Raw genomic sequence first — 27,009 nt, 5'->3', positions numbered from 1 at the left:
GACCCGTGGATTCACGAACCTTGATGACAAGCTTGCGAAAATATTGTAAGAATTTACGATTTTCACGTTTTGATCCAATTTATCAAGCGATTGAACTGGTACTAGCCCTCTGAATCTTGGTAAAAGTAAAATTGTAAAGAAAATATTTCGAAGTCAATTGTCCTGGAGGTTGGAATTATTTATTTATTTATTTGAAAACGTAATTCAATATTAAATCTCTAACCACGTGGCGAGCTCTCTCTACTGACTTCTAAATCTCTCAAGACCGTCCATCACATCTCGCTCAGCTCGCCAACCTGTTCACCACTCCCTGAGCTTCCACCGTCTCCTCTCTCTCTCTCTCTCTCTACAATGCAGGTCCATTGCGCACCGCCGCACCTCCTAGCGGCACTCCTCCTACTCCTGGCCGCCGCCACCTCCCCAGCCCTCGCGCACAACATCACGCGCCTCCTCGCTGGCCACCCGGACTTCTCCACCTTCAACCAATATCTCAGCGTCACCCACCTCGCGGCCGAGATCAACAGCCGCACCACCATCACAGTCCTCGCCGTCTCCGACGCCGCCATGAACGACCTCCTCGCGGAGCACCCCTCCAACGCCACCCTCAAGAACATCCTCTCCCTCCACGTCCTCCTCGACTACTTCGGCTCCAAGAAGCTCCACCAGCTCACCGACGGCTTCGCCCTCGCCGCCACCCTCTTCCAGTCCACCGGCTCCGCCCCGGGATCCTCCGGCTTCGTCAACATCACCGACCTCAAGGGCGGGAAGGTGGGCTTCGCCCCAGAGGAAGGCGGCAGCAGCGACGTCGGGGCCTACTACGTGAAGTCCGTGGAGGAGGTGCCGTACAACATATCGGTGATACAGATCAGCAAGGTGCTGCCGTCGGCCGTCGCGGCTGCCCCGGCTCCGGAGCCGACCCAGGTGAATGTGACGGACGTGATGGCGGCGCATGGCTGCAAGGAGTTCGCCGATGCACTGTCAAATAGTTCTGATGCCATGAAGACTTATGAGGTAATGGCATCATCCATTTTGTCCCTCCGTATGAGATTACTCAGTGTTTTTTTTTGTTTTTGGGGTCATTGAAGAGTTAGAAATGAGATTTTGTTTTCTTATGTGCTAAGCACTAGTGATATCTGAAATGTCATCTAATTAAGGGCAAAAATCAAATCCTTAACTTCTTGATTGAGTAAAGACCAAACGATAAAGAACTCGTGGTTGCGTTTTTCATTGCTGATGCCGACTTCCAGGACAATGTCGTCGGAGGATTAACGGTGTTTTGCCCGCTCGACGACCCCTTCAAAGCATTCCGACCGAAATTCAACAACCTCTCCACGGCCAACAGGGCCTCGTTCCTGGAGTTCTTCGCGGTGCCTATATACATGTCGATGTCCATGCTCAGGTCGAACAACGGGCTGACGAACACGCTGGCGACCGATGGGTCGAGGAAGTTTGACTTCACGGTGCAGAACGACGGTCAAGATGTGACCCTGAAGACCAAAGTCAACACGGTGAAGATCACAGGGACATTGCTTGATGAGCAGCCACTGGCAATCTATACACTGGACAAGGTCCTGCTCCCCCAGGAGCTGTTCGAGGCAGCGATATCGCCTGCACCAGCACCGGCTCCGACGCCAGAGAAGGCAGCCGAGTCACCAAAGGCTGCGGTGAAGCACAAGTCCCCACCGGCCCCACCAACGTCAGGGGCATCGGACTCGCCAGCTGATTCACCGGACAGTACTGTGGCCGACCAGACGGCTAATGCAAGTGTTAGGAGTTGCTGTGGGAGATTTGGGTTCGTGGCATTTAGTTTGTTGCTTGTGGTTTTGGCATTGTAACCCCTTTTCTCTACTTTTCATTTTCAGGTAAGAGTGTGACTTTTTGGTGTTAACTAGGGAAACTAACTTGTTCTTTTGGGTTTCTTCTTTCAATTATTATTATTTTACCGAGTGGTGTTTGAGGTGTCTCTGGGAGCCATGAAGTGCTTTATGGGTATAAGCTTGGCTTAGATTGTTCTGTCATTGATGGAAAAATAAGATTGTGGTTACTTGTTTCTCCAACAGAGGAATAATCTGTGAACCATGTGATTTTGTGGAGTTTATCTCAAATTTAACTAAGTACTAGCAATAAACAAAGCCACTTTGTTTCAGCCCACATCCAAATATCGAGCTATGACAAAGACTGTAGTCCGAATATAAGATTTACTTTTAGATCTTGGCGTAAGAGTCGATGGGTCAACCACATTACTCTGCGACAACGATGTTGCACTCAAACTTGTAGCGAACCCAGTTTTCCATGAAAAAACAAAACAAATAGAAGTCAGTTGTCATTTTACTCGAGATAAAATCCAAGAGGGAATAGTTACAATGAGAAGAATTGGAACCGCTAAGGGTCTACATAGCAACGCTTCTGATTTTTTGATTCTGTTCTCTAGAACAAAAAAAGAGTGAGAATCATGTTTGATAACGTAAATGATTATGGTTCAAATTCCGTTCCCGGGAACAATTTTGGAGCAAAACCAAGACAAAAAAAAAGTTGGTTCAGAAAAAAGAATTACTTTTAAGAATTACAAAACAGAATATATCTCTCATTTTTTCCTTTAAGTTTTTTTGCCACTTTTCACTCAACCTAAAATATAACGATGTCTCATTTTCAAAGAAAAATATATAAGATAATAAAAAAATAAAATATAAATAAAAAATTCAAAAAAATAAAAAATTTCAAAAAATCCCTAAAAATAGAAGAAGCTTAGATTATTAGTATGACCTCATTTTCATAGATTTGGGCCTAGATTCCCTAGATTTCATAGATTTTTTTTTAGGAAAATTATAAATACCTTTGAAATTAAACCCCAACCATATTTCTCTAAGCCCTTAGGGCTTCATTAGGGTTTTGATGATGTAATTTATCAATGTCATGATTCCTTGATTGCGCACTTGATTTCATTGGTTGTGATTTGCCTAGGTTTAAGTACTTTAGACTTAGTCTAGTTTTTTAAAATTTTGAAAAAAACAAAAACAACCTACGAGAATAATTAGCATTAGTTTACCTCATAGGTTTAAAAATGAATTAAAAATTTATATGAAACACGTTTAGAAAACACTCAACTTTGGTACCAAAAAGGCATCGGTGGAAACACCCAAGTCCTTAGACCCTAGATTTCTCTGGTTGCATAGAATTGAACAGTTTCTCCCGACTATTCAATAAGGTCCTCAATCTACCTTCCTCAAAGATCGTAGCCGACTTCATTTGCATGTACACATATATATGCTATCGAATCACGCTAATATGGAATTTGACATTCCTTCATGGCGATTTGGTATAAGCCTACGAGGACCCGAGCTAATCCGAAAACACACACTACCCAACATGATCTATCCTCTTTTTAAGCTTAAAATGACTTGTTATGACATGACAATTAGACGAAATAGCACAAAAAAAATATTATATGCAATATGTTAGATAAAAGAATCAATATAAATTAATCTTCAATTAATTTGAAATATATGATGAAATTTCACAAAGTAACTACATAATTATTTGACTTAAATGACAAAAAATTGGGAAGAAAAATTATTTTCGGAAACAAAAATTTTGTGTAATTACCAAATGCGTTTCTGTTCCATGAACATAAATTTTGTGCAGTTACCAAACACGTTTCAATTCTCTAAAACTCATCAAGGGAACAAAATTAGAAAAAATAATTCTAATCAGAATCACTTTTTAGAAATAGAACCGTTGCCATGCAAGCCCTAAATAACCTGCGGACATCTTCACCAAACCACTATGTCAAAAGATAGCACCCATATTTGCTAAGAAAGATAGGCATCTTCTACGTATACAAGTCACTAGCTTGAGGGCAAGTGTTAGAGATAGGGTTTGATTCTCTTCCATAGATTGATTGGTATGGGGATATGAATAGCACGAGTGCCATAACTTTCGTACGACGCTTACTTGAGTGCTGTAATTTTTTTCGCTCACTTAAGTGTTAGAGTAAAATTGATCATTTGAGTGTCATTTCTGACAAATAGTCCCACGTGATTTTTTTTAAATTTTCCATTATGACGTGGATTTTCATTTTTTTTTAATTTTTGTTCCGATGTGTTTTTTTTTTAAATACTAAAATTATCCACATCAGATATTCCGACATCCAATCAGATTTCCGATGAGGGAAATCCCGATAGCACTTAGGGGATCGAAAAAAAAATTATAACACTCAAGTGAGCGCTAAAAGTTATGTTACTCCCGCTATTATCATCTATGTAGCACGAACACTTCTCCTAGGGATTTTTTAGCATGTCGGACATATGTTGGTGTACGACACATGCCGGACACGTTCAGACATGCTCGGACATGCAATCAACATAGTGGACACATGAGAGGTCGGCAAGTTAAAATTTTTTTTAAGGGCAAAAGAAAGACGCAACCTTAATTTTGTCTCTGCTCTCGATTCCGTTTGCGTCTCCTCCTCCTCCTCCTCCTCCTCTCCGGGCGTGTCCTCTCTTTGCACCTTCATGCTCCGTCCGGCGTTGTCTTTCTCCTCCGCTCGAAGTGTCGTTTCTCGCCTTCGCTTGCCGCCTCACAACCACCGGCCTCGTCTCATCTCGCCCCCCTCACTGCATTTGTCGCCTTCCCTCAACTAGTTGCGGCTCTCCACCTTGCGGTCGCTAACCTCGTCTCAGCTTGCCCTCTCGCTTGCCTCACCTCGGCTTGCCTCGACTTCTATGGTAAAAATTTTGATTTGTGGAAAAACTTGATGACCGAGGACGTGCGCAATAGTAAGTTTGTTGTCCGTGCTCCGAGGCTTAATTGTAAGATCTACTTTGAAACGTGCATTTTCTCTAGTTTCTTGATGTTCTTTTCTCTAGCGGGATACTGCACACTTGAAATTTTTGCACATTAGATAAGGATTGGACAGTGTCCGGAATGCCCGCTGGTCAAATTGTGGCTTCGAATCCTGTCTTGCTATTTTAGAAACTTGAACTAGTTCCAGTAGTTTAATCATCTGAGAGGGTTTTTTGGGAGGTAGATTGGATGTAGCAACTTAGATGCATGGCCTTGAATTAGAATATCGTGGAGAGTAGTTGATTTTGCCCAATCTATAGCTACTTTTAAATTGCATTACTGCCATTGTTGATTATTTGATACCCATGATTGAGTGCCTTGACAACTCAATATGCTTTTTGTCCTACCCAACTTTTTTTTTTCTTTTGCCCGTTGGGTTTGTGTTTACTGTAATCATTTAGGACAATAGAATTGATAGACCAATTCATGTGTGTGGTTGTATGATATTCTTAAAGCATGCTTGCTTTGTGCTTTCAAGAACCGCAGATGTAGCATTTTAATATTGTAGGTTCATATGGCTGTGTTTGATGTCTATTTGGGGGCCAAAACTTGTATGTTTAACACAAATTCATGCTCTAATACATATGAAATTTATAGTTCTTGTAATTTTATTTTTTGTAGAGTGATATCAAACATGGACAGTAGCCCTTCTAGTACAATATTACTTACATCCACCAATGAAGAAGTAAATAAATTGCTTTTGAGGTATATTACTAGGTTGGCTGATCATGGCGATGCAGGGGGAATTGCACTTAGAGATGCAAATTTTTATGAAAAAGATTTTGAGAGTTCATAGATGAGAGTTAGGACCCCTTTGTTGATGATAAGTGGAAAAGAGATTGCAAAACACGGAAAAGTAGGAAAAAAAAAGATCTTTTGGAGATGGAAAGATTAAATGAAGAGGTAAATACTAGATTAAGGAGTAATACGCCTAGAAATGTGCCTTTGCCCTTTCTATTTTTTAGCTAGTGGATGTGGTAATATTGGTGGGATGGATTCATCCTTTGACTCTAGGAAAAGGAAGATTGGAAGTGGGAGTAGATCATCAATTGAGAATGCATTCAACATGACTCAACGGGAACATTTAGATCATGAGATTGCTAGGATGTTCTATGTGGCGGGTTTGCCGTTTAATCTAGCAAGGAACCTTTACTTTCAATCCGCTTTCACTTATGCTACTAATCACAACATTACGGGGATATGTACCACGAAAATATTATTTGTTGAGGACTACTTTGTTGCAAAAAGAAAAGACAAATATTAAGAGTTTGTGGCCCTTACCCAAAAAAATATTAAGAGTTTGTGTGTACCTTTTGTTACGATGCACGTGTGAGTTGTGTTAAAGAAATCCCACATTGAGAATTGATTTGGTGTTGCGCAGTTAATATATCATAGTTGGCTCATAACTCATTTGCTTAATGTCACATCCCAACTCTCGGGCACACAATAACCATACCAAACGTCTCAAGTCATTTAAGGGCAACGTCCCAGGCACGTCATCGACCCATTTATTTTATCTTTCAATTAAGTGCATGCGGAAACGATACTCATCCCCAGACCAACATAAAAACAGGGATAGTTAGAAAGGAAATCAATAACCATCATACAGCAAAAGCTCATTTTATTTATTTATTGTTAACCCTAGGAAGTACGTATGTACAGGCCCTACCTCGGGGCCATTTACTGCAACCATAAACAAATACTGGGTCGGGGTTGGGGTTAATGTTATTCCAAGCTACTCAAAAGGGATCGACGTCCACATCCTCCTCAGAGCTAGTAGTCGGTCGAGGTCTCGGGATCATCATTTGGATCAAACTCCAAGTCCTCCACTTCCCCATCGGGGGTGTCAATGTCCATCGGGTCCAAGGTTTGGATCTTCGGGCTCGCGCTCGGAGGTTTGTCAAAATCTCAAATCGACCCGAAGAGGACCTCACTATGACGGACGAACCGGGCCTTGAAACGGTGAGGTACTAGGTACCCCAACCCCTCTTCGACCTAGAACGTCATTACGTGGTACTCCCAAACAAGGTTTGAATTGGGAATCGGATGCGACGTGACATCGTGGGTTTGATCAAGTGGCACCCCAAACCGAACCGGTCCGCTCTCTATGGTTAAGGGCCCGAAAATAGTTAACAACAACAAATGAGATATAAAATCTTCGCAAATCAATGCCCTAAGCCCAAATAGGGTTTTGATTCGCTCGGAGTGGCCTAAACATGCAAGTTAATATCAATGGTAGATCAATAGCGTGCGACTTCCGTAACGCCCTAATTACTAAGTGATCATGCACTTGACTCAACTAGTCAACCATTAACCACATGCACACTCACCTCACCTTGGGACACAACACCCCGTATAGTGTCCGTTATGGCATTATATAAATAACACATCAGCCAAGGCACACCACCATAATACTTATCACGGTCTTGCATGTAAAATGTATCACACGTGTTCCGATTATTATGACCGATCTCGGCCACGGCACAACTCGAAGGTTGGCGGTCTTTCGGCATGACCGGATATCGTCCCGTCTCATTGGGCACGATAATCGATAAGCCGTGTGATTCCGAACTTCGGCTGGCGTGGACATATCATGTATTCTTGTAAGGAGCATTGACTCGGCACAAGCTGTGACTCGGTATCCTTCTAGCCGTGTGATGTTGAACTCCCGGCCGCACGGATTGTGGGGGTGGGTTCGATAAGCCGTGTGATTCCGAACTCCCGTCGGCATGGATATATCAAGCATCGTCCCCAAGCACCCTCCGGGTGATGATTTCCATTATGAGCACACTAGACAATCATGCCGGTTCATATCTTTGCATTTGGCCTAATGCAAATATGGTCATGCTCGCAACTCAACTTATTGCAATTTTTCTCGCTTAAAAATTCCATAAAAAATTCACACGTGGTCACCGAGACATACGTTTTTCGTCAAACTTAGTATTCTTCATTTCTACACCATATTGGAATTTTTGGACTAAAAAACATGGTAGTTTGATGCTAGGTCCTGCTGCATCCTTAATTACGTGTCCAAAAATTCATTTTTCAATATAGCAATTTAATCCCAATCTAGGTGATTACTTATGATGTCTATACACACACACACACACACACACACACACACACACATTCAAGGACACAAAACAATCACCAAATCATCACCAAATAATAACAATAACAATAATAATTATTTAATCCAACCACGATTAATTAACCCAATCATAGTTAATTAACTCAACTACGGTTAACTAACCTACCTACAGTTAGTTAAGTCAACCTTAGTTAACTAACTCAACTATGATTAATTAACTCAACTATGGTTAACTAATTTAACTATGGTTAATTAGCATAACCATGGTTAACTATCCTAATCGAGGTTAACTAAATTAACCAAGATTAACATGTTCTAACCACGATTAACATTAACTAAACTAATCCCTAAACGCAATTAACATCCTAATCGAGGATTAGGAAGTTAACTCACAAATTAAAGCTAACGGCAACGATGGCGGCGTGGCTACGAACGGCACGCAATGATGGTTCGGTTGGTGGCGTGTGGCTCGGTTCGGTGGGTGGCTTGGTAACGACATGGTGATGAAGGCGCGGCTCGGTTGCATGGTGGCCGGGCAATCAAGGGCACGTCGGTTGGGCTCGGGGTGGTGCGGCGGTGGCTCAACGGTGACAGCGGTGGCTACAATGGACGGTGGTAATGATGGTGAGATGGCTCGGTCATGGATGGTGATATATGAACGGTGGCGACTAGCGGTGGTGCGGCGGGGGAGGACGATGAAGATGAAGCTTGGGGGGCAGCAATGGAGGTAAAGAGCGGGGTGGTCGGCCGAATGGGGGGGGGAGAGAGAGAGAGAGAAGGAAGAAGATAAAGTGATGGTGGGGTCAAGCAAAATATCATCCAATGATGACTTTTGTCTTTTGTCATTAATGCTAGGGGCAAAAGGGTAATTTCATAAAAAAGGTGCAAGTTAGTCAATTTGTAATCAATAATTGAGGTCACTATGGTAATTTAACACTAAGGGTAAAATGGTAATTTTGCAAAGGAGTAGAATTGTAATTTCAAGGCAAGTGCAAAAAAGTAAATTTACCTTTAGGGGCAAAATAGTAAATCCATTACTCAAATTTGGTTACGGCTAGGTTTGGATGCAAATTGTCTCGATGCTTCGGTTTGACGGCTCGATTAATTCGACTTGGTTTTTCCTTGTCCAATGCCTTAGGGTTATCCAATACCATTTTCAATTCCATAATTCAATGTCTATCGATTGTCCCTCAATCCTCAAAAATTCAATATTATTAATCATACTAGAATTTATGGTTAAAATCCATTGAATTCAATTATTTTACCAACGTTGAAATTTTGAGACATCACACTTAAGCTTTTGAGTGAAGGTGGGTCCAACCGAATATATCAACAGGCTCGGACTTGAGCTTCCTTTTGGTGATATCTCCAAGTGAAGGTATCGGACTTCACCTGCACTCTTCTAACAAATAGTATCGAGCCGCTTGGTTGATTGGTGACCCACTCTCAATATGTATCGGTTGTTGACACCTAAATTTTGACTATCTTTTTAGTCATTTATTTTGCATAAAAATTAGGAATTAATTTTAATTCCTACCAAAAATAATCAAATCATTTTTCATATTTATTTTTAGCATCATATTGCATTACATTGCATTTAAATTTAATCGGATGGGCGGTGAAAAATGGATTCCAATCGAAGAGCGATGGACCAAAGCTCAAAGAGCGAGAATCGGCTAGCTAGGGGGCAACTCCGAAAAATTCATTAAGGTCTTGAGGTCTAATTTGAGTTTAAACCAGCCCATTTAATGTTTTATTTGCGAAAAAGACTTTTAATTAAGGATGCTCATTAATTGAGAAAAAGACTTAATGAAATGGAATATTTTGTCTCTGGATCAAATTGCGATTACCTGAAGTTAAGGGACTACTTCGTAATTAAACGAAAGTCGTGAAACCCTAGTTTGTTCTATAAATAGGGAGCTTGTTCACAACACGACGGGGGAGGAGGCCACTTCATTGTAATACACGGCCATAGGGGGCGACACAATTCAATAAGCGACATTGAGGTCGCAAAGAAGAGAAGCACACGACCAAAGGGAGGTGGAGAAGATTCTGATAGAGAAAGACATCTCGTTTTCTTTTGGCAAATTATTCCAAGTCTGCAGAATAGAGAAGAGCATGACACATGATGAGAAGGATTCGGACGCCAAAGGAGCAATCGCCGATATTGTTCTTGATTGTTTCTCGCATCCCGGCGTTCCCTCGATTCTAACGAGACCATCTCGGTGAAGGCAAATTTCCATCGACGCAGCCACAAGTTTTTGCGCGGCCATCAGATTAAGGCGAATCATCATCACGATTTGTTTCGTTTTTAAACTCTTGAGCCCGAGCCTTTCTAGGCTTAATCTCCACGCGAAGACCAAGGCTGTCATCGAACTAAACCAAAAGGGGTTCCGAGTTCTTCAGCTTCTTTTATTTTGGCATGCTTTCATTATGCTTTTCCTTTATGAGGAATCATGTCTAAGGGACATCACTTATGCCCAGCAGTTTTGAGTCAAAGCTCGTAATATTATAAACGTTAATATGATTCCCTTCCAAAATTTTCAGATAAATTTCAGATTTGCCCAAGCACTCAATGAGTTCCTTTTGGATTCCAAGATAACGCATGAGTTCGTGGTTTCTCCATCCTCCGTCAGGTTGTGCACAACTTTGAAGTCCTCGTCATCGGTGAGCGAACCGTGATCGTGTGCCCCGCCAAGTCCTCGGCTGAGTATCACCGCTGTTGCGAGAAGTCTAGTCATGAACCTCCATGTGTCGAGACGAGGCCGCTGTTCCGAGTTCCACACACCGAAAGCAATTTGTTCCTACGCTTCGAGCCTCGCAAGGATGATGTTCTTGGCCATTCGTGGAATCTCAAAGATTCGTGGAATTAAGCCCCACGACGATGCCGCTTGGCACGCTGAGTCGATCACCAAATTGAGCGTTTACCATGCTCGATCCGAGCGATATTTCCGCAGTTGTTTGCATGCTTGATGAAAAGGTTGGTTTGGTCTAGTTTCGTTTGCAAGTTTTATTGATACGGTGGTACCTCCCAAGTTCTTTTTTTTCATAAATTCTTTACATGTACTCACGTTTCCTTGGTCACTTGTCAATCACCCATAATGCGGCATGCTCGAAACTCATGCAAGAACTCTCTTGGACATTATGGGATGAATGAAAGATCACATTTAGTCAACACTGCAGAGGAGGAGGACGTGCACGGAACCTGGGTTGTTTGACACTAAGCCATTGACATGAATCCGCACCAAGAGCCATTGTGAACACTCTTTTGTCCGCAAAAGTTGTCGTCCACCATATCCGCAAGCTTCTCGACGATCCAAGTTCGAATTTTGGAAAGCCAATCTCAAGATAAGTCAAAGTTCTAATTTTTTTATATCAAGGTTATCTTGCTTTTCATAATCCGAACTTGTTTGAATTGCTCGATTATCTACAAGGATTCCTCTTGCCTAAACTTGAGTTATCTAAAATTTTGAGCAAATCTTGTGGATAAAGTACATATCTTTGAATGCAACTTTTAGATATATTTGTTGGATTTTAGATATATCTCATGACTTGGTTTTCGAGTAAATCTAAATCCCGAACGTTATCTTGAAAAGATTGCACATGTCTTTTGGAATATTCGGATTATCTTATATCCGAATTTGAAATCTTTTCGGAAATCCTAAGCATGTCATAACTCTTGCGGATAAGATTGCCTTGAACTAGAGTTATCTCTTTCTAACTTGGGAATTATCTGAAATACTTTCAAAATCTCAAAAGATAATCTCTCGAATTTTTAAAGATGGGAATCCTTTTCAGATAAAGCAAGATTACTTACCAATCTCAACATCCGCATGTGATTTTCGAAATTCATAGGTGATTTGGTGTTTATTTTATTTTGTATTGTCATATCTAATCATTTGATTGTCTGTTTTTGATTTGTTATAAAATTTGCACATCTTTAAACAAACATGCCCATAATATATGCTCCCTATGTGCCTAGACCCTTCGGAAAAATTAAATCACACGCCTTAGCCATGATCTCGTGGAATGGGATGTGATTTAGTACGTAAATTCGTGTTCTGCCCATTGGCGAGAATGGACGTTGTTTTTCTATACATATATCCGCATACTGGCTTGAATCCTCGAGGATGTAGAGGATAAAATCTCGCTCTAGCCCGGATCTTTGGGAATGCGAGGATTTTTCGGAAAAATCGAAAATTAAAAGGTATATTATGGGCATTTTTGTTTATTTTTGTTCAAATTTTTTTATTGTTTTTATTACCGAAAATACCAAAAAGAATCATCATCTGGGCGCTTAATATATGGTCTTCATGTCACATTTTTCCAATTAATCATCGAATTCACATCGATCAATCGAAAAGGCTTTTTCACGAAATTGGTACCGGAAGGGCATTAATTTTTCCAATTAATGTAACCAAGTCCCCGATCCCATTTTTCTCTAGTGCGCAGAAATAAAATAGTTCTCCCTCTATTTTATTAAGGTTTCTAATCAACCTTCCGTAAATGATTAGTGGCGGCTCCAATTGAATATATTTTTTTTTCATGAATAAACCTAAGTTGCGATTCGGTAGGACTTGGGAGGGTTCGAATTATGTTAGTTGATTCAATTGGCCCGATAATCCATTAGCCTAATTTTTAGGTTGCGACATCGGTGTTTGGTGAATATCTCAAGGAAGGAATTTGGTAACCGGTGCGATTTTCGGGCCGGTAGGCATTATGGTGTAGCAAAGCGGGTGGGTCTGATAGGAGTTGATGGAGATTTGAGTTGAGATATCTTGGTGCAGAAGAATACCTAAACTTAGGGGGAGCAAACCTAACACTAGTGCTTACACGTGAGGGGGAGATTGTTAGGATGCACGTGTGAGTTGTGTTAGAGAAATCTCACATTAAAGATTAATATAGTGTTGAGCAGTTAATATATCATAGTTTGTCCATAACTCATTGGCTAAAGTTTTTGAGTGAAAGTGGATCCAACTGGATATATTGATGGGTTCGAGTTTCCTCTTAGCGATCTTCCCAAGTGAAGTTATTGGACTTCTGCTCACTTTCCTAATACCTTTTAGAAACATTTGGAAGGATAAGGGTGTAAGTATTGTGAGTGAAGGATGGAGTGACTCACAAGGAGATTGCTTATTAACTTCATGGTGGTGTTGGATGAAAATGTTATGTTTATAAAATCAATTGATTATTCGGAAGAAAGGAAGGACATGCATTTCATTTTTAACTTATTAAAAGAAGTAATCAATGAAGTTGGGCATGGGAATGTGGTCCAAGTCATTACGAATAATGCTTCAAATTATAAGAGCGCGGAATAACTCATCAAGCAAGAATTTCCATCCATTGTTTGGGCACTTTGTGTGGTGCACACCCTAAATCTAGCTTTGAAGAATATTTGTGCCGCAAAGAATGTGAAGGCCAATCAAGTAGCATATGAGGAGTGTATTTGAATTACACAGATTGTTGATGATGTTATGCAAATAAAAAATTTCATCATGAGCCATTCAATGAGATTAGCGATATACAATGAGTTTGTTCACGTGAAGTTGCTTTCCGTGGCGGATACACGTTTTGCTTCGATGATTGTGACGTTTAGGAGGTTTAAGTTGATAAAAAGTGATCTTCAAAACATGGTTATTTGTGAGAAATGGAGTATCTATTGAGATAATAATCAATGGAGGGCTAGGTTTGTCAAGGAAAAGGTATTGGATCATCTTTTGTGGCAAGGAAAAGGTATTGGACCATCTTTTGTGGGATTCAATTGATTACATACTTTCCTTCACGGCTTCTATTTATGACTTGCTTAGAATTTGTCACACCGACAGGCCTTGTTTTTCCTTGGTTTATGACATGTGGGATTTGATGATTGAAGAAGTGAAGAAAACTATATATGCATGAAGTGAAAAGGCTAGATGAGGAGCCTACATTTTATAAGGTGGTTTATGCAATTCTTTTGGATTGTTGAAGTAAGAACAATACTCCACTTCATTGCTTGGTAAATATCTTGAATCCTAGGTAAGTTCAAAACTTATGTGAGATTACTATTATATTGGTCATTGTTTCTTCGACATGATGATATAATACTCCTCTTACTTATTTTGTTTTGTTAGATACTATAGCGATCAATGGCTCAATGAAGATCCTACCCGAATTTCTCCATATAAGGATTATGACATCAACCAACAAAGAAAGAAATGCATTAGGAAATACTTTCCTAACGAGGATGAGCGTTAAAAAGGTGAATAGGGAGTACATAAATTTTGCATCTAGAAGTGGGCCTTTTGATGACGTTGAGTCCATTTAAGAGTGGTATTCTATGGAGAGACCAAGATGTGGGATATTAATAGTGATGCATTTCACATGTTTGAAGATGTTGAGGTGCTTTAAGTTGTAAGTTTTTTACTTGATGAGCTAGATATAGAGTCCATTGTTTTGTTAGAAGGAGCGGATAATATAATGAATGACATTGTTTTGTTAGAAGGAGCGGATAATATAATGAATGACTTTTTATTATATTTAATGGTGAAATAGGTTTTTTTTTTGTTTTGTTTTCCACTTATGGTTGATTGTTAAACTTAATGGTGGAATGTGGATTGCTTTTTTTTTTTCTTCAATTTTTATGGAGTATTTGAATGAAATGTAGTTGCATTCTTCAACTCATGGCATTTGAGGAAATTTGAGAATGACCTAATCCGACCGATTTCAATATGAATTGTTGCTCTTTCTTTGTTTTTTGGGCTAAGCTACAGCAAGAATCCTTGCTAAGAGGCAGGGCTATCAACATCTCCAATTCCTTGAGATGCTTTTTTTTTTCTTTCTCTTTATGTTTTGGGTAACATTTTCCATCAACATTTTTTTGGAATATGATGTGATCTTATGAGTTTGAAGCTACTATATGCGGTCATCGAGCATTTTTACTGCAAATCAATCATATCTAAATGTCAAATATGAAATGGCTATGACATTTAGGCACTTGTAGGTCTAGAAACCTATAATATCGTGATGTTTGGAGTACATAAAAATGATAATTTGTTATGTATATATAAAAATATATATTTAACATACAATGTGTGCCAACGTGTCAGAATTCTCAATTTTTTAAGAAATCACTTGTCGGTGCTACATAGGTTGTCATCCCCATTCGTTCGCTGAAAAATGTCTATCATTACATGACAACGAGCAAAACCTTATTTTTGCATGTTAATGTTTCTTTTTGGGTCAACTTCCGTGATCTCACTTTGATAATTAGATAGGTACTGAATAAAGATTATGCATCAGCTTTTTGACTTTGCACTCTTAAATCTAATTATTCACCGTATCTAAAACGTTTATAAAATTTTGTGCCTTGTATATCATCAGTCAAATCTTAGTCAGCTTTTTGGTCAACTCTTGGCTAATTTCATAGTTTTTTGAAAATGGAGGCAAAATTTGTGATGTCACAATACTACGTATGACAGTTTATAAGAATAAGCCTATTTCTAGCATTCGATCATATTGTTGATGTAATGTTCCTTTTTTTGAAAGATATAGAGGGTCTCTGATATTCAGAAATCATTAATTAATAATTGTGAATGTCTCTATTGCCGAGCTGTTGTATGGCGCTTTGGTATTGGTCTATGGATGGATATGCTCTAGTTTATCGAATATCTATATTCTATATGCACGTTTTTAACTTCGTCTCTTTGCTACAGAAATTTACTCAACTATTCGAAGTAAAAGATTGTTTCAGGGATAAGAACAGAACGAGTGCCATAACTTTTTTTTTTTTCACTCTTTTAAGTGTTACGTCAGAATAAAATCGTTCATTTTGTGCCATTTCTTACAAATCATCCGACATAGATTTTTTTATTTAATTTTCTATTCCGATGTGGACTTTTTCATTATTTTTTTAATTTTTTTATTGCGACGTGGAATTTTTTATTTTTATTTTTTCAGTATTTTATTTCGATGTGGATTTTTTTTTAAAATACTAAAATTGTCCACCTCAGATTTTCTGGAAAGGGCAATCGCCAATGTCACTTAAGTAATCTATTTTTGAAATTTGCGGCACCTAGGAAAATATGGCACTCTTGTTCTTATCCCGATTGGCGTAAATTTTGGATTGATCGAATTGTTCAATCCATGATTGTGTAAACCTTTGATTGATAGATTAATTGAATCAATCAATCCATGAGATTGGCTGTAAAATAAAAAAAAATTATTTCCTTTATATATCGTTGTGCACATGTAAGAAATCATCATAAATACAATTTCCTATTTTCCAAATTCTTCTTTTCATTTCGTGTCAATTTTCTTTGTGGTACTAATGTATGTCTAATTTTTCGAGATTTATTCGAGATGAGATTATGGTCATGGAGGTTTTAAAAAAAAAATTATTTATTTTAAAACGTAATTCAAAATTAAATCTTTGACCATCTCTTCCAGACTTCAAAATCTCTGAAGACCGTCCATCACATCTCGCTCAGCTCGCCAACCTGTTCACCACTCCCTGAGCTTCCACCGTCTCCTCTCTCTCTCTCTCTCTCGAAAAATGCAGGTCCATTGCGCGCCGCCGCACCTCCTAGCGGCACTCCTCCTACTCCTGGCCGCCGCCGCCTCCCCAGCCCTCGCGCACAACATCACGCGCCTCCTCGCTGGCCACCCGGACTTCTCCACCTTCAACCAATATCTCAGCATCACCCACCTCGCGGCCGAGATCAACAGCCGCACCACCATCACAGTCCTCGCCGTCTCCGACGCCGCCATGAACGACCTCCTCGCGGAGCACCACTCCAACGCCACGCTCAAGAACATCCTCTCCCTCCACGTCCTCCTCGACTACTTCGTCTCCCAGAAGCTCCACCAGCTCACCGACGGCTTCGCCCTCGCCGCCACCCTCTTCCAGTCCACCGGCTCCGCCCCGGGCTCCTCCGGCTTCGTCAACATTACCGACCTCAAGGGCGGGAAGGTGGGTTTTGCCCCACAGGAGGGCGGCAGCGGCGATGTTGGGCCGTACTACGTGAGGTCCGTGGAGGAGGTGCCGTACAACATATCGGTGATACAGATCAGCAAGGTGCTGCCGTCGGCCGTCGCGGCGGCACTGGTTCCGGAGCCGACCCAGGTGAATGTGACGGACGTGATGGCGGCGCATGGCTGCAAGGAGTTCGCCGACGTGCTGTCAAATAGTTCTGATGCCATGAAGACTTGTGAGGTAATGGTATCAAGCATTTTACCCCTCCGTACAAGAGTACCTTTTTATTGGACAAGTTAGAATTCTGTGTGTGTGTGGTCTTTTTTATTTTATTTTTTATATTAGTAACAAATGCGTGTATTGATTATTAATTCTTTGAAGATTGATTATATAACAGTGTATGGATGACTATTATGCGAATAGTCTCTTTTAGGCCACACAAAATAAATAACAAATGATTAAAAATTATTGTGTGATCTGCTCTTTTAAAAATTTGTGGTACACAATTATCACGGTATGCTAGCAAAGTCATGTTGATCGAGTGCGCAAATGTGGTGATTCTTTTTTAGAAATGCTTATTTTTCTAGTGGAGTTAAGGGCAGTGATTTATCTTCTTGTTTGAAGAATTGACTTATATAATTTATTTAGAGATTTTCTCGGGACATTTTTTTCTCATTTCTAATTTGATATCTTTGGTTCTCCTCCTAAATCCAAATCAAATGAATGGAATAAATTGATCTTCCAGCCCTTTCATATGCTTATTTTTTGTCTTTTGCTATACCATATTATGATATTACCACCTTAAGTGAAATATTCGGGTTAAAAAAGGGGGAAAAAAGGTAAAACATTGGAACAAAGCAAGTTTGGACTTGAAGGTCAGTTGACATGCCCAGAAAAATCCAGTTTCATTTCTGGTGATGCAGAATCTTATGGTTAGTGAGGCTTGTGTTGGGATTCGCATAACATGTACAGGCAAAAAATATATATAAAATAGTCAAACGCAGCGGAAATAAATAAAAACCCATACATGTATCTCTAGAGGCGTAGTTCGTGCGTTTCAATCGAAAATCATATATTGATTAAGAGGGTTAACGGATTGCTTCTTGAAACGTGCTTGAAACGAAAAGGTTCAGACGTTCTTCGATCCGAGCCCTATAAGTGTCGAGCCTCTAGTTCAGACACACCATCAATAGCAACGATGAACGGAAGAACGAACGCGAGAATCACCACTTGAATTGTGCTAGCAATATTATGGAATAATTCTTCGCACGCTCAATTTTCTTTCGGTCAATGCAAGAATAAAAGTGCAAAGAGATATTTCTGGTTTTTCTCATACTTTTACGCACACATGCACACACCCTTAAGAAAACTAAACTCTGCAACGTTTTTGCAAATTAATTTCTTCGGTCTACAATGCATAACGCGCACGATCATGTCGTTTTCGGATCGTGCGCGTTGTGCATTTTTGTACGATCTGCACTAGCGGTCAGCAAGTAGTTGTTGACGGTGTGGTCAGCAACTACTTGCTAACCACATAATATTATGTGGTTAGCAAGTAGTTGCTGACCACATAGCGCATTACCTTTTTTTTTTTAACAAATAATAATAACAATTTTTATTACTATAAAAACAAAAGGTACACCACCCTTATGTGCGCAAATTGGGCACATCAATATGTGTCCGGACAATACGTGTATGTCATTATATGCATGTACGTCAATGACCGAAAATAAAATAAAATTAAATCTCATTTAATCTAACTTTTGTCCGACTAATTCGATAGTCGTGATTGCAAACATATTTACAATATCGCCTTTCCGTTTAACGTCGTCATGTATTGGTTAAGGTGTGTAACATCCCTAGGTTCATCACCGAGTTGGCAGTAAGACATGCACTAATACATTAGTACTTCCAAGAGAATTAATATTGTCCCAATTAACCTCTAGGTCCCACAAGCCATGAGTGACATCTAGCAATATGTCATGGTTACCCAAACAATGTGAATTCTTTAAGAACATAATGAACCCGTCGGCTCTAGGCTATAGTGTAATTCAATCCCTCTGTCTTACTATATCCCGATCGAACAAAGACCATGGAATATTTGTCAAGTCACCAATTCGATCATATGCACAAATTTAATCGACATGCATTTATATGAGACATAAACATTTTATTCTCGATTACAACCTCGGCCGAGGATTTCAATGCATTGTCATAATTAAATCGCATAGGATATCATACCTTGCATGTGACAAGGAGACAGATTCCATTTTGCGCACATGTGTGACTTCGTATGTGCATGAAGTGTGACCATCAAGTACAAAGACGGATCGACAAACCGTCAATATGCGTCCTCGTGAATCATAGCCATCCAACACACAAGTCAACAATGTGCCTCAGGTCTAAGGATTATTTATACAAGATCAAAGCATGAACGATTAGACATTGACCACGCTAAAAGCTTCCATGTCGCTAATCGTTTAGCGCGTGTCACGTTCAGTGAACTTGTCTAATACAAGCACATGTGTTCTAACTCGGGCATCGCAATACCCAATAACCTGTGATTTGTCATTCCCTTAAGTATCCAATACTTAATTGTGAAGTCAAGAACACACCGATCTCAACAAGATCATTGATATCCATTCAATGATCTATTGATCGGGAACAGTTTAAAGATTCGGTCTAACCGTGAACTTGTCACACATATTCTCAACATCTCAAGAATAGGTCCAGCCACAACTGATCTTATGGAATTTATTCATATAAGTAAATAATTGGACAAATGAATAAATACGTCTTTGCCATTAATTAAATAAGAAATTGAAAATACAACTGAAATCCCTAACATGTAACTATTACATAGTCGCTTTAGGGCATATCTCTAACTGCTTGTTGCTTCATCTTATTCACATATATGCCATTGATCACAGAAACAGCAATGTCTTATGTTCTAAGCAGTAAGCGTTAGTGATTTTTGAGATGTCATCTAATTAAGAGCAAAAATCAAACCGTTAACTCCTTGATTGAGAAAGATCAAGCGATAAAGAACTCATCATGGTTGCATTCTCCATTGCTGATCGCGACTTCCAGGACAATGTCATTGGAGGTTTGACGGTCTTTTGCCCGCTCGATGACCCCTTCAAAGCATTCCGACCAAAATTCAACAACCGCGGTCAACAGGGCCTCATTCCTGGAGTCCTTTGCGGTGCCTATATACATGTCGATGTCCATGCTCAGGTCGAACAACAGGCTGATGAACACGCTGGCGACCGATGGGTCTAGGAAGTTTGACTTCACGGTGCAGAACGACGGTCAAGATGTGACCCTGTAGACCAAAGTCAACACAGTGAAGATCACAGGGACTTTGCTTGATGAGCTGCCACTGGCAATCTATACACTTGACAAGGTCCTGCTCCCCCAGGAGCTGTTCAAGGCGGTGCTATCGCCTGCACCAGCACCAGCTCCGATGCCAGATATGACAGCCGAGTCCCCACCGGCCCCAGCAACAATGGGGGCATCGGATGCGCCGGCTGATTCACCAGAGAATACTGTGGCCGACCGGACGGCTAATGCAAGTGTTAGGAGTTGCTGTGGGAGTTTTGGGTTCATGGCATTTACTTTGTTGCTCGTGGCTTTGGCATTGTAGCCCCCTTTTCTCTACTTTTCAATTTTTCTTTTACTGAGTGGTTATTGAGGTGTTTCTGTGAGCCATGAATTCTTTTTATGGGTATAAGCTTGGTTTGAATTCTTCTGTTATTGACGGAAAATATGTTGTGGCTACTTGTTTTTCCAAAAGAGAAATAGTCTCTGAACCATGTGATTTTGCGGGGTTTATCTCAAATTTAACTTAGTACTAGCAAGAAGCAAGGCCACTTTGTTTCAGCCCACGTTGGTTACTCAAGCTAATGATTCCTGATTGATTATCCTCTGTGGTATGAACTGTTTCTAGCATTTACTGCAATTACAACTCGGAACCGGCATGCCAGTTCAGCCGAGCCAGGGGAAGAAGAAACTTTAGCAAACTAAATTACGTATGAATCAGAGTAAACAGGTACTTGGACAACATCTAAAAGCTCTCTCCCCTCAGTAAGGTCTTGGCATTCAGATAGACATACTGTAATCCCTTGTCGGGAATCGACCTTGCTGGCGTAACCACAGGGACGAATCGGGAATAGTCGTGGTTTGCTCTCGCTAAGCATAAATCAGTAATGCACTCGCAGAGGTCGTTTTGTTGGACGAAAGGTTGAGCAGCAAATTCTTCCAACGACAACCACTGCGAAGGTGGGAAAAACAAAGGGAATTATAACAGGGACTGGAATTGCACGTATCAGCACAATCGCGCCATTCATGGCAACGTGAAACATATGTGTTATGAAACAGAACAGTTCTCTAACAGCTTTGAAGTGAAAAGTTACCTGAGCTGCCTCAATCTCTAGGTCTTGTTTCTGAATGTCAAAGGATAGCGGTCGCAAAATGCATAAGAAGAACAACTCCGACTTGTCAAAGAATGCTTTGTGTGATTGCCTGAGCGAGACATGCGCAAGTCAAACACATATCAGAACTGTATAATGAAGCCAAGGATGGCTGTATAATGAAGTTCAAAGTAACTTTAATATAGTTACAAGCTCACATAATCAAATGTAGAGGTAACTTGAATGAACTGGATACAGAAATAACTTACCTGAACAATAGGATGTCTTTGAACTCCGTATCAATCTGGGTAGACGAAAAGCAGGTAAATCAAAAGGCACATTGATGACCAAAAATGACGAGAACTATGGACGTATCGACATGTACTTATCACTTACTCCAGTCTCTTCTTTCACTTCTCTCGTGGCTGCTGCCTCTATGTCTTCGTCCTGTCACGATGAATGTCTTTTAATATCAGTGGACAAATCCTTAGGACGACTTTTTGTTCTGTAGTATTAGTATTCACCTTGTCAACCATTCCAGTGGGGATTTTCCACAGACCCCTCCCCCGTAGAATGCCGCTCTTTTCCTGGACTACGAGTACCTGCCGATCGACAATCGATGACATCAAACACCAGATTGACAAAGCTGAAATATCTGAACGTGCAATAATTGAATGAAGGGAAACGCTATTTATTAACTCGATTCTTATGTGAGAACTGGCATAAGGTTTGCGTTAAACGACTAACAATAAGAATGCATGTCAGAGATTTTTGCATCAAAACGAAAGAGAGCAGACATTTCCAACTTGTGATAAATACTGCAGATGTTTGACCAGCATTATCAACAAGACATCACCGAGGGTTCTATAAGTTTGCAGCGACGCTGATTTGCAGCTGGGTTCAAATATGCAAATATTTATCCTTTAGAGCACGATTATTAAAGTCACTTGATATGTACAGCCAAGAAAAGAAGTCCGTCGACATGTCAATGATGCCTAAGCTAAAGAGATGAAGAATCAATGGGGGCATTCTCTATTTCCTCAAAGTTTCTAGGTTTTATCCTCTGCAAAATTGAGAATGCTTAAGCTACAAGACATCAACCCTGATGCCACCACACCTCTCTTTTGTCATTCAAGACGATTGCCCCAACGCGTACTCGGTGCGAAGCATTTGCAGGCAGCATGCAGGGACTTTGAGGAATCCAGTATGTCATCATGAGGTAACTTGGCTCAGCATGGTGGTATCGAAAGCCCTCCTAATACAACATATGTAAAGGAAATACATAATACGCACATAGGTGAAGCAGTATAGTAGATTAAAGCAATACAACAAAGCACCAGAACCCCTCTAAGAAGAAGGCTTTATGCAGTCCAAAATCAATGCTACAACGTCCTCAACGGTTTCGTTATTCTAAACGCGCCGAACTGCTAAGTGGTGAAAACAGGACACCAGAACCAAAATCCACTATTGAAATAGCTGTAATCATGAATTCTTTCGAAACAGATTAATCTGCAGCTTTTCCCACTACATTGCCAGCTACAAACTTATCATATTTTCAGCGGACCTATATTAAGACCATGTACTTGTTAACTGTCAAAAGACTCTGTGGAAACCAATATATCAGAAGGATTAGAAATTTGTAACCTTTATGGCACTTTCGACAAGATTCGCGAGTTCAAGGGGAAATTTAATCCACACACCCTTCTTTCCCTGCAAGATGAAGAAATCAATGCGCTTCATCAGAGATTTAGATTGCTGAAGCCTGAGTTAGCAAACTGAATATCATAGCTAAAACAACAGAGCCTGGACTGTGCTGAGTCTAACTAATAACAGTGGCCTGTATTAGTAAGTGTTGACAAAAGAATGGTCATTTCTCACAAGCATGAATTAAGGCAATTAATCAAACTGAGGCAGGCCATTCTTTCAGGGTTTCACGGAAGAACGACTGAGGATTCCTTGTCGCTAAATTGATCGTGCAATTCCTAAATAAGCTTCAAATGCTCGCCGGGGCAATGACGAACCCGGATGCCAATCCGTGCAAACTCCCAAGTCCAATTGCAGCAATCAAATTGACATTCCACGAAGCAAGAGAAACCACGAAACACAAGAGGTATCCAACGAAGAGTTGACTGTGTACCTTTCGCTTCCATTCGGAGATTGAGGCTCTGAGCCTAGCACCGAAGACCTCAGGTGCCATAGGGGCAGTGATCTCCAGATTCTCCACGATGACCCCTTCATGGTAGTCGTCTGTTGACGGGAGCAAGTCAAGAGCGAACCCATTCTCGAACACTTTACCAACCCCTCCTGCCACATTCCCATCCATAGAAACAGACATTTTGGGGTCCAACCACAGAGCAAGCTCTTCAAGCTCTCTCGCAACTTCGTCGCAAGCTCGTGACTAACTGCAAAAACATGGAGAAGAGATCATAGTGAGCAGAGCCTCTGCGACACGTAGTTCACGAAACTGCTTCGAAATGGCTAAAGGAAGTCATTTTTAAGGAGCCACGGACCCAACTATACGAACCCAGTTTGCTGGAAGAGAAGAAATGGGGCTTATCCATTTTTAACAAAAACGGAAAAGGTTAGAACTTTAACAAACAAACAGACGACGACATGGCAGCACACGACGACGGAACCTGCTCCAGGAACAAGACTGTAAAAGACGGGTCGGCTCAAAATTTTGCAGGACAGACATGGAAAAAGCCTGTCTAAAAGAGAAGCAACAGAAAATCATGAAAAGACCTGGTCTTTTGCAAGGAGAAGGGAAGGAACGTCAAAGTCTAGCTTGTTGGAAAGGAGAGATTGCCGAGATGCAAATATATGAGGGGGTCTGAACTGGAGAGCGCGAGGTCGAGTTGAGAGAGAGAGAGAGAGAGAGAGAGAGAGAGAGAAATATCTGTGCTAAGGAGATGGTGGTGGTGAACATGCGAGTGGGGTAGACTATTTATAGGAGTTTTGATTTTGAATGCGGGAAAGCTCCCATGCGTGCCTCCAGGTGCGTTGATGACGCCATCCCACCTAGTTTGACGTCGACAACGGCAAAGGCTGATCTGATAAGTAATTTTATTTTATTTTTTATTTTTGGTCGAAATCTGATAAGTAATTTCTAAGTTTTTCCGGACTTTGCTTGAGAAGAGAAGCGAAGGTACTTTCGTTTATCTTGCGCCGCGTATTGAGGTTGTGTGAATCTTTCAATTGGAAATTCAAAAGTTGGTTTAATTTGTGAATCAAGGAAAATATCTTTTACCCATGAAAAAACATCTTCAAAAGTTGAGAAAATGATTTCTTCTTTTTGAGAAGAGCAAAGTATTTGCACATATCTTTCCTTCCTTCATTTCTTCACATTTCTTTTATTTCTTTTATTATTTTTACAAATTTTAATTATTTTCTTTTCTTTTCTCTTTTATTTGCCCTTCTTTTTTGGTAAAGCCTTGCCACAAGTGAGGTGAGGCTCCGGATCTAGCGACCGAGCTCGAGCCTTGTCGGATCCGGTAAGGTGAGGCTCGGCCTTGCCCAAGATTAACAAGCTCCCCTACAACCCGTCACCATGGCTCAAGACCGTACGAAGAAGAAATATTAATATAGATAAGAAAAAAATAAAAAAAAGAGAAAAAAAATAAAAAGAAAAAGAAAATTTTTGATATTTCTTAAAAAATAATAAAAAATATTAATAAAAGCAATGCACGGAGGAAATTGATTTTCCTTACCATTCGACCGAAAATGTTTTCCATTTCATTTTAAAGTTTCCGTGAAACACTGGAAATATTGTCTTTTTTTGGAAAATATTTTTCTAGCAATATCACATTTTCCACAAAATGAACGGAGCCTAGGCTCCATTTTTTTTTTTCCAAAAAATGGATGATTTAAAAAACATTTGCCTAAAACGAATCACTCATAACACTTCAAATAATTGGCCAATAAAAAAGATTCATTGTAACATTTTCGCCAACGATGAAAAAGTTTTTCACTCATCCATTTTTCTAAGCAATATTAGTGATCATTTTTTAGAATTTCTTTTTTCAAATTATTCATTTTCTGCTAGGAAAATATTGCGATAGATTGTGATATTTGTAGATACCACTTCTCACTTGAGCTAGGGAAGCTTGCAAAACATTTTTTGAGTTCGAGATTCACTTAACAAAGAGAGGATATCCTTCGATCAAAAGAGAGAGAGAGAGAGAGAGAGAGAGAGAGAGAGAGTCTATCCATTTTGACCGAAAAAAGAGAGAGGATAGCCGTATCGAATCACACATAACCTAAAATGTATTTACGTACCTAAAAGAGAGTACACATTTTACTTAATATCAAATAGTGCATAAGTTGCATCGCATTATAGTTTCGAGGACGAGTACCTAAAAGTCATATGCCAATGTGAGTAGATTGTGATATTTGTAGATACCACTTCTCACCCAAGCTAGGGAAGCTTGTGAAACATTTTTTGAGTTCGAGATCCACTTAATAAAGAGAGGATATCCGTTTTGAATATAAAAAAAAAAGGATATCCGTATCGAATCTCACATAACCTAAAATGTATTTACTTACCTAAAAGAAAGTATGCACTATTTGTTAATCACTTAATAAAAAATAGTGCATAAGTTGCATCGCATTATATTTCCGAGGATGAGTACTTAAAAGTCATATATGTCAATGCGAATAATTAACGGTTTGTCACCTCACTGTGAAATAATTATGTAGATCCGTCTTTCACGAAAAGGCAAGGGGAATCGCTTGCATCATGTGGGCCTTGTGTCGCGGATAAAAGGTCACTAGGCTCATCCGACCAAAGAAATTAGACAGAAATTGGTCGAAATAACCATGGGCCGACCGAACTATGTAGAACCGTATCGTATCTAGAATTTTTCGAGAGACACCAGAATATTTACTAGGACGACAAGGAAATTTACGCATTTACATTCTAGAGGCTTTCCATTGATCTTCATCGTTAGATCGGATTGGAAATTTATGACCGTAAAGAGATGAGCTCGTCGATATGCAAGGATACCTCCTCTTCGTTTGAAACCATCTAATTATTTGAGCAATGCAAGCATCCATCTTGAGAGCTTCTCTCTTCAAACAATTTCTCTCTCTCTCTCTCTAGAATTTCCTTCCTTGAGCGTGAGAGCGAGAGAAAGAGAAAGTAAAATTTACAAAGCAAAGGCAAATTGAGGTCTAAAATGCCGCCCGGATCGCGATTTAAAGTTCCAAGCTCGTGGCAAATGTCATGTCCGCGGCGACATGGCCCTAAGTGAGAAAGCCGCCGCTCTCTTTTTGGGGCTTACGGGGAAGTGGGACCGAATGAGAGACACTTCTCTTTCGTTGGAGCTTTATTGATGCCGCCCGCACTTCCATGTTCATCTCCCTTTCGTATCCATCTCCTTTTCGCACCCTTCCAACCAACCAGTAGTGTTTCGAGCCAAAAATAAAAAAATAAAAAAACAGTAGTGTCTCATTCGGTCTTCTGCAACTAGGGTTTCTTTACTATATAATTGTCTAAAAGGTCCTAAACTTAGTATATGATGCAATCAATTAAGTTCTAAACATTTTAATTATACCTATTTAGTCTTAAGCATTTTGATGATTGGTCAATTTAAGCGTAAACCTTTCAATTGTCCCATTTAATCCTAAACCTTTTAGTGATTTAGGCCAATGTAGCCATTCCGATCAATTTTGGCCGGAAACCGTAAACATCGTGGGGCGAGATATGCTGATGTGGA

The 27,009-nt window shown here is 40.1% G+C and overlaps 2 protein-coding genes and 1 pseudogene across 2 annotated transcripts; 2 read left to right on the top strand and 1 right to left on the bottom strand.

Moving 5' to 3' along the window:
- Positions 1-264: 264 nt before the first annotated feature.
- LOC115730904 (fasciclin-like arabinogalactan protein 1) lies at positions 265-2,048 on the top strand. The gene is made up of 2 exons (XM_030661520.2): positions 265-1,011; positions 1,248-2,048. Exons 1-2 carry the CDS (start codon positions 352-354, stop codon positions 1,833-1,835), a joined length of 1,248 nt encoding a protein of 415 aa, XP_030517380.1. The 5' UTR covers positions 265-351; the 3' UTR covers positions 1,836-2,048.
- Positions 2,049-16,463: 14,415 nt separating this feature from the next.
- On the top strand, positions 16,464-20,529 carry LOC115732486 (annotated as a pseudogene).
- Positions 20,530-20,757: 228 nt separating this feature from the next.
- LOC115730927 (nudix hydrolase 2-like) lies at positions 20,758-24,155 on the bottom strand. Its single transcript, XM_048274558.1, has 9 exons — positions 24,027-24,155; positions 23,433-23,594; positions 22,940-23,005; positions 22,413-22,550; positions 21,820-21,897; positions 21,692-21,742; positions 21,565-21,599; positions 21,299-21,407; positions 20,758-21,156 (listed from the first exon to the last, which is right to left on the bottom strand). Exons 1-9 carry the CDS (start codon positions 24,027-24,029, stop codon positions 20,950-20,952), a joined length of 849 nt encoding a protein of 282 aa, XP_048130515.1. The 5' UTR covers positions 24,030-24,155; the 3' UTR covers positions 20,758-20,949.
- Positions 24,156-27,009: the final 2,854 nt, after the last annotated feature.

This window comes from Rhodamnia argentea, chromosome 2 (assembly GCF_020921035.1).
Source record: "Rhodamnia argentea isolate NSW1041297 chromosome 2, ASM2092103v1, whole genome shotgun sequence".
NCBI classification, from domain to species: domain Eukaryota; kingdom Viridiplantae; phylum Streptophyta; class Magnoliopsida; order Myrtales; family Myrtaceae; genus Rhodamnia; species Rhodamnia argentea.
This window is presented reverse-complemented; position numbering and strand designations above follow the sequence as displayed.